This window comes from Mustela putorius, unplaced genomic scaffold, assembly GCF_011764305.1.
Source record: "Mustela putorius furo isolate JIRA1106 unplaced genomic scaffold, ASM1176430v1.1 tig00003845_pilon_pilon_pilon, whole genome shotgun sequence".
In the NCBI taxonomy this organism is placed as follows: Eukaryota; Metazoa; Chordata; class Mammalia; order Carnivora; family Mustelidae; genus Mustela; species Mustela putorius.
This window is the reverse complement of record NW_025421998.1, coordinates 35,095,202-35,107,982: the sequence shown is the minus strand read 5'-3', so window position 1 is coordinate 35,107,982 and position 12,781 is coordinate 35,095,202. Positions and strand designations below refer to the sequence as shown.

Below are 12,781 nucleotides of genomic sequence, written 5' to 3'. Positions count from 1 at the left end.
GCAAGAACTAGGAGTTAAACTTCGGGTTAATGTAACAACAGGTATTCACATATTTCCAACATGATACATAATAAGCAAATCCATTTTAAACTAACTTAAATTTGTTCTGAAAATTAACTTTAAAATAATTCATTACTAAAAATCTAATAATTTTGTTCTATTAGTAATACTTACATGCTGGAATTGAATCTGTAACTTTTGACTTTGTTCTGTCAACTCTAAGAATTCTCTCATTGTCTCATCCTTTTCTCTCCTTGCTTGTTGTAAATTAGCAGTGAGCTGGGTTATGATGCCATCTCTTTGCTTAATAGCAGCTTCAAATTCTTGTAACTAAAAGACATCAGTGAAAATAAAAAGTGCCACACTTATTTTTTTAAACAAAATTGATTACTACTATAGGTAACTATTCTTCAAAAACAATATTCAAAATGCACTGACAGAATTATGATAATTTTTAAGTAACCTTATCTATTCTTGTCCATATCTGAAAGATCAGCTTGCAGAAATGGGCTTTAATTCCAAATCAACTTTAAAAAAATTACTAGGTCTAACTTATCCATTGTATCTGCTTCTAGAAGGACAAGTGCCATTATATTTAGGAATGTCCCAATCTGTTCCTAGGCAACATCACCATAGACCTGTTCAATTCTCACTTGTTTCTGGAGAGGATGAAACTGAAATGTATTCTGTCATCCTCATCAATGGCCTTTTCCACTTTGTTTTTATAACTGACTGCCACAAACGCTTACTTTTACAAGGACTCGCTGACATTTTTAATGAGTGTAGGTCATCATATTCTGATGTGGTTTGCACCATAATTTTCTCTCCGGCTGATTATAGAAACACCTATCCTACCAAAGTGATGTCAGCCTAGCTATCTCATAAAGTTAAAAAATTAAGCAAGGTTGTTTGTGGTATGTATAAGGACATGTATGATGAGATGACTTAAGTTACTATTTAAAAACCTCATCTTTAAAGAATGTACACACATGATCATTCAAATTTCTTATTTCTGTCTCAGTAACAAAACAAAAACAAAAGTACACATACCTGCTGCAGTCCATCACTCCCATAGGTGGCTCTCATTTCTTCTAGTTCTCTGTTCAGCTCTTCAATCTCATGCTGTTTGCCAGCCAATTCATTTTCCATCATCTCTAGGTGGGTCTGATTGTACTGTGCTCCATGTTCAGAATAAGAATCATCAGCACCAAATTCTTCTTCCTAAATCAATCCGAAATTTTTAATAATTCATACTAATAACATTCCTCAGGAAGAGGGATTTAAACACGGAATTCCATAGCAAAACGCAGTTTAAAATATCGCTTATCACCTCAGAGTTTACAGGAATGACAACCTGCTTTGTTATTACTGTGATATAACCTTAAAAGCAAAAACAGTATATTGTGAAATCTGCTACAATTGAGCTTTTATAACAACAAAAGGTGGCTAATTTTGTTTTGTTAAACATTAAAAGCATTTAGAAATCACACACAGAAAGAAGTACATGCAGGAAAAAGCTTTGTTAGTGAGCCAGATGGTTTTAAATAGTGTAAAACATTAGTATTGTGAGAGTTTTAAATACTGTACCCTTAATAAATTTGTAGGCTTTTCTGTTCTCACCACAAAACTGCAACCATTTACCTGTACAAAAACAATTTCCTGATATATTATGATTTTAGAGAGAATTTTATTTAAAGCTAAGAGTTACATTTCTGCTAACTGTATTCACGCATATCTTATGCACAGAGAAAATGCCTCATTGGCAAAAATAGACACAATGATTAAATTTAAATCTAAAAAGATATTATGATCATTTCAAATGCCAATGATTCCCAAAACATTTGAGTGCTTACAATGCAGAAAACACCATACTATACATTTTCATTTAAGTGAATTAAAGTTCTAAGAGCAGCTTCCAGTTTGCCCTCACAGGGGTAATTATAAACCTCAAGTGACTAAATTCTCATATACAAAATACTGCCTTATAATCATTTAAATAACTGTTTTTTGATTAATCTCTATTCATTTTGAAGTAAAATTGTTTACTGGTGCAAATTCACTGAAGGTTGGTAATCAAGTCAACAAGTATGAGATGAATAGCTGAGAAACAGTCTCCCAACTTTCCCAGTCATGCCGACCCTGAATAATGCAGATATTTTCCATAAGATATTATTGCCTCTCTCTATCAAAGATTTTGATGATGGGAAGAAGAAGGATGACAACATATGTCTCCTGGGTTGACCTGGCCAGAGATTAATTTCAGATCAATTAATCTATTTAACAAACCCTTATTTCCCTCAACAGTGCACAAAAGAACTTCACTTCTGCTTACATCTTAGTTATTCATAATTCTACATTAACAGAATCCAAGATAATAAAGTTTATACTGTTGGAATACATAGACTAGAATATCCCAGAGTTAAGATATGCACTACATCTTTTTAAAAGTGAAGATACTGTGGAGCCTGGCTGGCTCTGTCAGCAGAGCATATGACTTGATCTTAGGGTCATGAGTTCAAGCTCAGTCCACTGTGGGTGTGAAGCATACTTAAAATTTTTTTAAAAAGTGAAGATACTAGCTAAGAGTTCTGTAATAGAGTTTGATTCCTTGCAATTTACGAAAACTTTTAGAAGACAGGAGTACTAACTCTATTTAAATTATTAATATCAAGTCACTTGAAATAATTTTCCAATTAAATCCTCCTAAATTTCAATTAGCTTTTCTTGATTCTGAAATGAAGTACTTTGATAAGCATCTACTAAAATTTTTAGTTATAGTTAAATGAAATGGATTTTATGAATATCTTTAAATATCATATTAAGCAAGGATACAACTTTAGGTGGAGACAATATAACTATAATAATTTATCAGTTTATAATGACTATATCTAACACATAATATAGCCAAAGTTCAGCTTAATTTTTCTTTAATTTAAGAAAAATTACACTAAAAAAAACTCCTATGTATTGGCTTCTTAAACTTAATTATGCATTATTATAACAAACATAAAAATCATTATTAATACTTTTTAAAAAAATTTAATACTGTTTAAATAGGTAATAAAAGATTATTCACCAAAACTAAACTAATACAAACTATATTCTGAAGTTAGAATAGAAATACCCAGCAGACTACTGGGATCATTAATAGTTAGCATTATTCTATTTTTTAATGTATATAATTATTTTATTGATATCGAAAGGGTAGAGCATTCATCCCTTCTTTTTTTTTTTTTTAAGATTTTATTTATTTGACAGAGATCACAATAGGTAGAGAAGCAGGCAGAGAGAGAGGAGGAAGCAGGCTCCCTGCTGAGCAGAGAGCCGGATGTGGGATCATGACCTGAGCTGAAGGCAGAGGTTTTAACCCACTGAGCCACCCAGGCGCCCCTCAACCCTTCTTATATTAATCTTCTAACACTATATCTGGTAAACCTTAATATGAAAGTAAATTATTAACTTGAAACATGAAGATCAGATTGATAAACTCGGGTGAAGAAAAAGCCTTTTTCTTAGTGTCTTTTTTTTTTTTCCTGTGGCATTTGTCAAAGTTATTTAACCACTAGGCTATACTAATAAATTCTTTCTGAATTTACAGATTTATTCAATCTGTATGGACAACATGAAGACTTGGGAAAGTATAAGTAAGGTACATTTTCAAATTTAAAATGTTCTGTGTAGGTAAGTATCACCTCATAAAGATATCAATTCAGAAAGAATCAGAGGAAGATAATTTTTATAACCATAACATTGCCTTTACACCAAAACCTTTTCCTTCCAGTGGATGTTAGTTTAAAAACACAAAAGACAAAAAATAAAATAAATTAAAAAAATAAAAACACAAAAGACTAATTCACTATTAATATCTTATCCTATTATACTTAATGTGGTACTATTTACCTTCAAAAATATTAATAATGTATATTTTAATAAAATAAGAATCTGATGGTTCAGAAAAGTTCATGAAAATTATAGGACTTCAATGTGACTCAGTGACTCATGGAATTGCAGCCAACGAACTAATGAGGTTAAGATCATCCACTTAAAGTTAAAGCTGAGTATCAAATATACCATGCTGTACATCTTAAATATGTATGATTTTTAACTGTCAATTATACCTCAACAGAGCTGAGGCAGGGAGTGAGAAAAAGAAAATGAGGTGAAGTTAAAAAAAAAAAAAGTGATAAGGCTAAGTTTATAAAACTTTATGGCTATAGGCTATGTCTCTAACTCCAGCTAGTCATTTCATAAATATCATGAATTGTACAGGCAACTTGGTTAAGAAGCACTGAATAATCACATGAAATCCATAATGAGATTTTTTGTCCTATTATCACTTCATCTTTCCATACTTAGCAAAGCATATTTATTTACCTGTCATGTGTATAGTTTGCCTCTAGCATTTGCAACTTTCTCCAAATAACCCCACTCAAAGGGTATCCATAAGAATATTTCCTATACATACAACATTTTGGAAATGAAATGTCCCTTCACGGGGGACTGAGTAGACTATGTGTAATTTAAATTAATTTGTAAGAAGGGCATTTTTTTTTAAAAAAGATTTTATTTATTTATTTGACAGACAGAGATGAGTAGGCAGAGAGACAGGCAGAGAAAAAGGAGGAAGCAGGCTCCCCGCTAGGCAGAGAGCCCGATGCAGGGCTCGATCCCAGGCTCCTGGGTCCATGGCCTAAGTTGAAGGCAGAGGCTCTAACCCACTGAGCCACCCAGGTGCCCCAAGAAGGGCATCTTTTATTCAGTCTGATTTCTCTGGCACATGTAACTGAGTGTATATTTACACAGAAGAGATCTCATTAAATATCATAGGTATCATAGGATAATATTAGCCAATTCTTTCTAGGCCTGAATCCATTATTCAATCCAATGAGAATACCAGCCAAAGTAGTCAAGAAAATTAAGTGTGTACCGTATCTATTTGCATAAAATTCCCAAACTAAGTAACATAATCAGAATCTGAAATCCTTTTGAGAATAATTTGTTAAAAGAATTCTCACCACACATTCCATCTATTTAGTGGGAAAATAAAGCACATTTCTGGGGCACTTGGGTGGCTCAGTGGGTTAAGCCTCTGCCTTCGGCTCAGGTCATGATCCCAGGGTCGTGAGGTCAAGCCTCACATTGGGCTCTCTGTTCAGTGGGGAGCCTGCTTCCCTCTCTCTTTCTGCCTGCCTCTCTGCCTACCTGTGATCTCTCTCTGTCAAATAAATAAAATCTTTAAAAAGAAAGAAAATAAAGCATATTTCTACTGAAGAGCAGTTAAAAAAAACTGCAAACTTTGTTGATTATCTTGTTTATACCAAACACCATACTAAATATCAAATATAACCCTCACAACTACACTGTGAAGTAGATATCACTGTTTTACAGGTGAAAAAACTATGTATCAGAATTAAAGTGATGGGCCCGGGTTGATAACATCTTGGTGGTGATGATGGTGAAATCTGAACACAAGGCTCCAGAGCCTCTGTTCTTTTTTATTACCTTACTTCCCTATACAACAGAAAAATGACAGCAATATTTTAAAAACATACAGGATAATTATGAGGCCTACAATTCAAAATTGTAATTCTGAAATTTTAAAAATGCTCCAATGCAAACAAAGCCAAGATTATTAAACTTTGCAAATCTGGCAATCATAATGAAGTTAAAATCTAGGAAGGAATTTCCTTTGGCAGGGAGGGTGTGATACTAAGAGATAATTCCTTCAAATTTCTAATAGGAAAATCTTAATGGTGATATTTATTCCTCAATTTACAAATTTGGCTTACTGATGATTCTTCTGCCTCCTGAAAAGGTGACTATAGCTTAGAAGTCCCTCATAATTCTAGCTCAGTCAAACCAGTTTTAACATCATTAACAGGAATAGCTAAAGCTTCAGAACTAGGCCAGAGTATCATGGATTCAACCAGGCTCCACACTGGCAACCTTAATGAGGTTTTCAAACACTTCACAATCAATTTTTCTACTGTTTTCTATGGACAAAGAGAATATGTAACTTTGTCACAGAATAATTCATCATGATTCCAGGCCCAAACTATATAATATCATATGATCAAATCAGATCAATCTGTCAAAAATTATTTCAGAAATATCTTTTTTCAGTGTAATCTTCTAAGTAACTGTTTTTGTCCAATTATAAATCAGTTAGTCAATTTAGTTTTTGTGACCACCTTAAAAAGAGAAAGTATCAAAGGATATGTCACATAGTAAAGAGATGTCTCTTCCCTGAAATTTTTGTTTGGAAAAAAAAAATACAAATGTATGTATAGGTATATATTTATTCATGTATATAACAAGAAAACATATGTTGATTACATATGCAAATACATAGAAATTACACACACATACATGTAGTAAAGATTTCTTGTTCTTGACAATGGTCAACATACTCTAACTTTTACTGTAGGGATTACATTTAAATAATACTTGTACTTTACTTCAAAACATATCAGATTTACTAGGTATCACAGACAAATAGTTTCAATACATTCTTCTGGGCCTCATAATTCCCACCAGTTTTATATTACTGTTTTCAAAAAGAGAACTTGAAAACCACAATCTTTTGATGTCCTCACTTTTAAAAGCTGTAATAATAAAAATTAAAGTTATTCTCTTATCCCAAAGTGAAAAAATGGCTACATAAATTTTATCCAAATTTCACAGGCATATAAGAGATGGCTTGATCTATAGCCACTTGGCTTATAAAAAAATTCACCTGAGTGTAAAGAAGAAAAATGTATTTTGTGGAGTCCTGCCAAAGACATAGGCAGTTCAGGCACAAAAAATGCCTGAAACTTTCAATCAAGAAAGACAAACTATGAGAATTAAGGCATTAGCAAGAGAGAGAGAAGACGGCTGAATAGGAGTGTCCCGAGATCACTTCTCCCCATGAACATATCAAGGCTGCAACTACCTATACTACAATTTGCTGAGAATGACCTGAAGACTAGCAAACAGCTCTTCCATAGCTAAAGACAGAAAGAAAAAGCCACATGGAAAAGGGTAGGAGGGGCAGAGATGAAATCAGAAACTAAACATCCCAAGCAGCAACCCACAAGTAGGAGATATAACACAGGTGTGAAAGTCCTGCTTGAGAAGTGAGAGGCTCAAGCCCCACACTGAGCACCCCTCATCCTGTTGATCTGCACTGGGAATATGAGCCTCCATAAATATTTGGATTTAAATGAGCCTAACTCTGGGACAGCGCAGGGCAATAAGAAACCAAGACTGTCTTAAAAGGCCAATATACAATAGCACCTGCTCAGAGACACAACTCAAAGGTACCAGTTTGAAAAGTGCCTGGACTATATTCCATGGAGATTTATTAATTTTAGGGCATGTGCCACAGGGGCAAGGATATGCAGGAAATTTCTCTGGGAATGGAAACGCTGGCAGGCACTATTTTTCTTGCCTTCCTTCAGCCCAGCTGGCTTGACACTGGTGGGCCCCCATTTAGACACACTCTCTTCCTAGCACCACTTACCCTGCCCTGCAGAGTCATTCTAACCAACCCAACTGCCCTGGTAAGCACCCTTCCAAAGAATGACTCCTGCTCTAGTATCTAAGAATAAAGCTAACCAAAAAGGTAAAGAAAGACCTATACTCTGAAAACTTTAAGATACTGATGAAAGAAACCAAAGACGACACAAATGAAGGGAAACATATACCATGCTCATGGGTTCAAAAAATTAATACTGTTAAAATGTCCACAATACTCAAAGTAATCTACAAATTCAATACAATCCCTGTCAAAATACCAATACCATTTTTCACAGAACTTAGGACAAATAATCTTAAAATTTGTATGGAACCACAAAAGACCCCAAATATCCAAAGTAATCTTGAGAAAGAACAAAGCTGGAGGGAACACAGTCCCAGATTTCAAGCCATACTATGAAGCTACTGTAATCAAAACAGTATGGTATTGACATTCAAATGGACACATAGATAACGGAAGAGAATTGAGAGCCTAGGGAAAAAAAACCCATGTTTATGTGGCCAATTAATCTATGACAAAGGAGGCAAAAATACACAATGGGGAAAAGAACATTTCTTCCATAAGTGATGCTGAAAACACAGGACAGGTACATACAAAAGACTGAAACCACTCCTATACCATATATAAGAATAAGCTCAAAATGGATTAAAGACCTGAAACTATGAAACTCCTAAAAAAAACCATGGGAGTAAACTCTTACACCACAGTCTCAGGAATATATTTTTAGATCTGTCTTGTTAGACAAGGGCAACAAAAGCAAAAATAAATAACTGAAACTACATCAAACTAAAAAACTTCTGCACAATGAAGGGAACCCATTAAAAGGCAACCTACTAAATCAGAGAAGATATTTGTAAGCAACATATTCATTTAAAGATTAACATCCAAAATATATTTTAAAAACCTCACAACATGGGACGCCTGGGTGGCTCAGTGGATTAACCCTCTGCCTTTGGCTCAGGTCATGATCCCAGGGTCCTGGGATCGAGCTCCGCATCGGGCTCTCTGCTCAGCAGGGAGCCTGCTTCCCCCTCTGCCTGCTTGTGATCTCTGTCTGTCAAATAAATAAATAAAATCTTAAAAAAAAAAAAAAACACCTTTAATAAATAAATAAATAAAAACCTCACAACAGAGTGTATAATGCCAGGTGAAATAAGTCAGTTAGAAAAAAACAAATGCAATACGATTTCACGCATATGTGGAATTTAAGAAATAAATAACAAATGACCAAAGGGGAAAAAAGAGACTGAGACAGATTAAGAAACAGACTCTTAACTACAGAAAATAAACTGATTGTTATCATAGGGGAGAGGAATGAGGAGGATGGGTGAAATAGGGGATAGGGATTAAAAAGTACACTTGTCATGATGAGCACTAAGTAATGTTTAGAATTCATGAACTGCTACATTATTCACCTGAAACCAATATAACATTGTATGTAAACTACACTAAAGTAAAACACTTAATAATTTTTTTTTAAGATTTTTTATTTATTTATTTGACAGAGCTCACAAGTAGGCAGAGAGAGAGAAGGAAGCAGGTTCCCCGCAGAGCAGAAAGCCTGATGCAGGGCTCAATCCCAAAACCCTGGGATTATGACCTGAGCCGAAGGCAGAGGCTTTAACCCACTGAGCCACTCAGGCACCCCAATAAATTTTTTTAAAAATTTAACAAAAAGAACTCATAGCACTCAACACCAAAAAAAAAAAAAAAAAAAAAAAAAAAAAAAAAGAAAGAAAGAAAGAGAGAAAGAAAGAAAAAAGAAAAAAAGGAAACAGTTTAACAATCTAATTAAAAAAATGAGCAGAGGCCCTGAACAGACGTTTTTCCAGAGAAGATATACACATGACCAAAAGGCACATGAAAAGATGCTCATTGTCACTCATCATTAGGGAAATGCAAATTAAAAGATCAAAGATATATTATCTCCACTTGTCAGAATGGCTATTTAAAAAAAAAAAAAAAACACACAACGGAGCGCCTGGGTGGCTCAGTGGGTTAAAGCCTCTGCCTTTGGCTGAGGTCATGATCCCAGGGTTCTGGGATCGAGCCCCACATCTGGCTCTCTGCTCGGCAGGGAGCCTGCTTCCTCCTCTCTCTCTGCCTGCCTCTCTGCCTACTTGTGATCTCTGTCTGTCAAATAAATAAATAAAATCTTAAAAAAATAATAAGTAAATAAAAATAAAAATTAAAAAAAACACACAGACAAGAGTGGTGAGAATGTGGGAAAAAGGGAACCCTTGTGCACTGTTAGTGGGAATGTAAATTGATGCAGCCACTATGGAAAATAGTACGGCAACCCCTCAAAAAATTAAAAACAGTTCTCTATGATCCACTAATTCTATTTCTGGGTACTTACCTGAAGAAAATGAAACACCAATTTGAAAAGATATATTGCATCCCTGTGTTTATTATTGCTTTATTTACAATATGCAAGACATGGAAGCAACCTAAGTATCCATCAACAGATGAATGGATAAAGATGATGTGGCATATATATATGTATGTGCATATGTCTATATATGTATATGTATATACATAGATTATTTGATGGAAAATTACTCAGCCGTAAAAACAAATGAGATCTTGCCATTTGTGACAACACAGACAAGTGAAATAGTCAGAGAAAGGGGCACCTGGCTAGCACAGCCATCTGACCTTGATCTTGGGGTCATGAGTTTCAGTCCCACACTGGCTGTAGAGATCACATAAATAAATAATATTTTTTAAAAAGTCAGCCAGAGAAAGACAAATAACATATGATTTCACTTATATATGGAATCTAAAAAACAGAACAAACAAAACAGAAACAGACTCACAAATACAGACAACAGCCTAGACTGGTGGTTGCCAGTGGAGAGGAAACACAGGGCAGTGTGTGAAATAGGGAAAGGGGAGTAAGAGGTACAAACTTCCAGTTACAAAATAAATAAGCTACAGGGATGTGGAATATCCCACAACATAGGGAAGAGAGTTAATATTACAATAATTTTGTATGGTAACAGGTGGTAACTACAATTACTGTGGTAGCCATTTATTATGTATATAAATGTCAAATTACTATGTTGCACACCTGAAACTAATATTCTGTATCAACTATACTTCAATTTAAAAATAATGAATAAAAATAATTTTTAATTATGTTCAGTTAGCCAACATATAGTACAACGTTAGTTTTTGATGTAGTGTTCAATGATTCATTGGTTGTATATAACACCCAATGCTCATCACAACACATCCCCTCCTTAATTTTTTAAAAAAGAATATAGCCATTATAGGGGTTGGGGGGGAAACAGGGTTGCTTTCATATGTAAGCCCCAAATTTAAAGTCACAAGGCCAGATTTTCTGAATTGCAAGTTGTGATTTTAAACTGAGATAATTCCTCTACAGGCAACTTTACATAGTATAAATCAGGTACTAATTTATTTATTCAACCCTGGTTATTTTCCTGATCAGATTACTAATAAGTATATTCCCAGCTTTTTTAAGCACATTAAACTTTTGAAATGTCAAAGTTTTTACTCCCATTTGCAATTCAAAACAGTAATCTGTTCACTTCAGAACATGAAGTTGTCTTTTTTTTGGTATTAGAAACCTACAATATGGGGCGCCTGGGTGGCTCAGTGGGTTAAAGCCTCTGCCTTCAGCTCAGGTCATGGTCCCAGGGTCCTGGGATTGAGCCCTGCATCAGGATCTCTGCTCAGCAGGGAGCCTGCTTCCTCCTCTCTCTCTCTGCCTGGTTGTGATCTCTGTCTGTCAAATAAATAAATAAAATCTTAAAAAAAAAAAAAAAAAAAAAAAGAAACCTATAACATAACAAAACTTATGGAAAATACTGAGTTGCTGACCATTCATAATTTTCCAAATCCTCAAACTGTGGACCAAAGAAATAACAATAATATCGAAAACAATAAGAAAAAGGTAACAGCATGGCATATATTTACTAATAACACATAATGAAGGTATTTCCTAATGTGGCCAATGTCTACATTAGCTTTTATCAGCTAAATTAAAAATCACTACTGCAGGGCGCCTGGGTGGCTCAGTGGGTTAAGCCACTGCCTTCAGCTCAGGTCATGATCTCAGGGTCCTGGGATCGAGTCCCGCATCGGGCTCTCTGCTCAGCAGGGAGCCTGCTTCCTCCTCTCTCTCTCTCTCTCTCAGTCTGCCTCTCTGCCTACTTGTGATCTCTCTCTGTCAAATAAATAAATAAAATCTTTAAAAAAAAATCACTACTGCAGCATTAATTTCATCAAATGAATATATGTAATTATATACAATTTGAGCATTTGTAAAAAGCATTACTCAAAATATGAAATAGTCTGTATAATAAAATATTCACTGTGTTTACTATGGAAACCTTATGACAATCATTAATCCTAAAATCTCAATATCATTTTCCTAGAGACTTAAAGGCCTCTAATTAAGGTATTCAAACAGATTTAAGATCTTAGTAATATGAAAAAAAATATAGAGAAATACATAACTTTCAGGTTTTCTAGGTCATTTACACTGCATTTTGTTATGCTATACTTCATAATATTTATAAAAATACATAAGCATGTGAGTTGCAAGAAATAAAGTATTAATAAGTTTCAAAAATAATACACAAAAAGTCAACCTACCATAATATTACTTATTCTTACCTCTGAACTGTAATCATCTGCTGTAGTTGAAATCTCACTTTCTGGCTAAAACAAAAATAAAAACCAATTACATTAAGAGCTTCCCCACCCCCAAACATGGTACTTTATTTATCCATTACTATTATTAACATGTGATAGAAAATTCACATAAAAATATCACTAAAAAACTAGTAAAAATTATTCAAATATCTAAAAAAATTTTAAGTATGTGAATTTTATTTTATTCATTTTTTAAAATTTAAGTTCTATGCCCAACCTAGGACTTGAACTCACAACCCTAAGATCAAAATGTCACATGCTTCACCAAGTGAGCCAGCCACATGCCCCTAAAGCTTTAAAATCTTCACTCTATGAAGCACAATGGCTAACTAACACATTTGATATTTAACATAAAGCATTTTTCTAAATATAAATGTATCAAGAGGCACTTTCACACAGGGTCTTATATACATACAAATCATTTGTAAGACAAAAGAACTAAATAAGATATCATCCTTCTAATTCTTATCTCTCTTTTAAATAAGAGAAACTCTTAATATGTTACTCAAAAGAGTTCCAATTTCTTCAAAAAGAAAAATCACTGGCATGCCTGGCTCAGTTGGTAGAGCGTGAGAC

At 34.2% G+C, this 12,781-nt stretch overlaps 1 protein-coding gene across 7 annotated transcripts in view; it reads right to left on the bottom strand.

Annotated features, from left to right (window-relative positions):
• The window catches only part of AKAP9 (A-kinase anchoring protein 9), a 194,641-nt gene that overhangs the window by 119,685 nt on the left and 62,175 nt on the right, over positions 1-12,781 (bottom strand). For 6 of the 7 annotated variants that reach the window (XM_013047838.2, XM_013047840.2, XM_013047842.2 and 3 more), the window contains 4 exons: positions 12,167-12,211; positions 1,588-1,641; positions 1,051-1,221; positions 175-330 (listed from right to left, as the gene is read on the bottom strand). In XM_013047838.2, coding sequence (XP_012903292.1) covers positions 175-330; positions 1,051-1,221; positions 1,588-1,641; positions 12,167-12,211 — 426 coding nt within the window. The remainder of the gene's footprint in view (positions 1-174; positions 331-1,050; positions 1,222-1,587; positions 1,642-12,166; positions 12,212-12,781) is intronic. The other variant, XM_004776454.3, reaches the window with a different exon arrangement.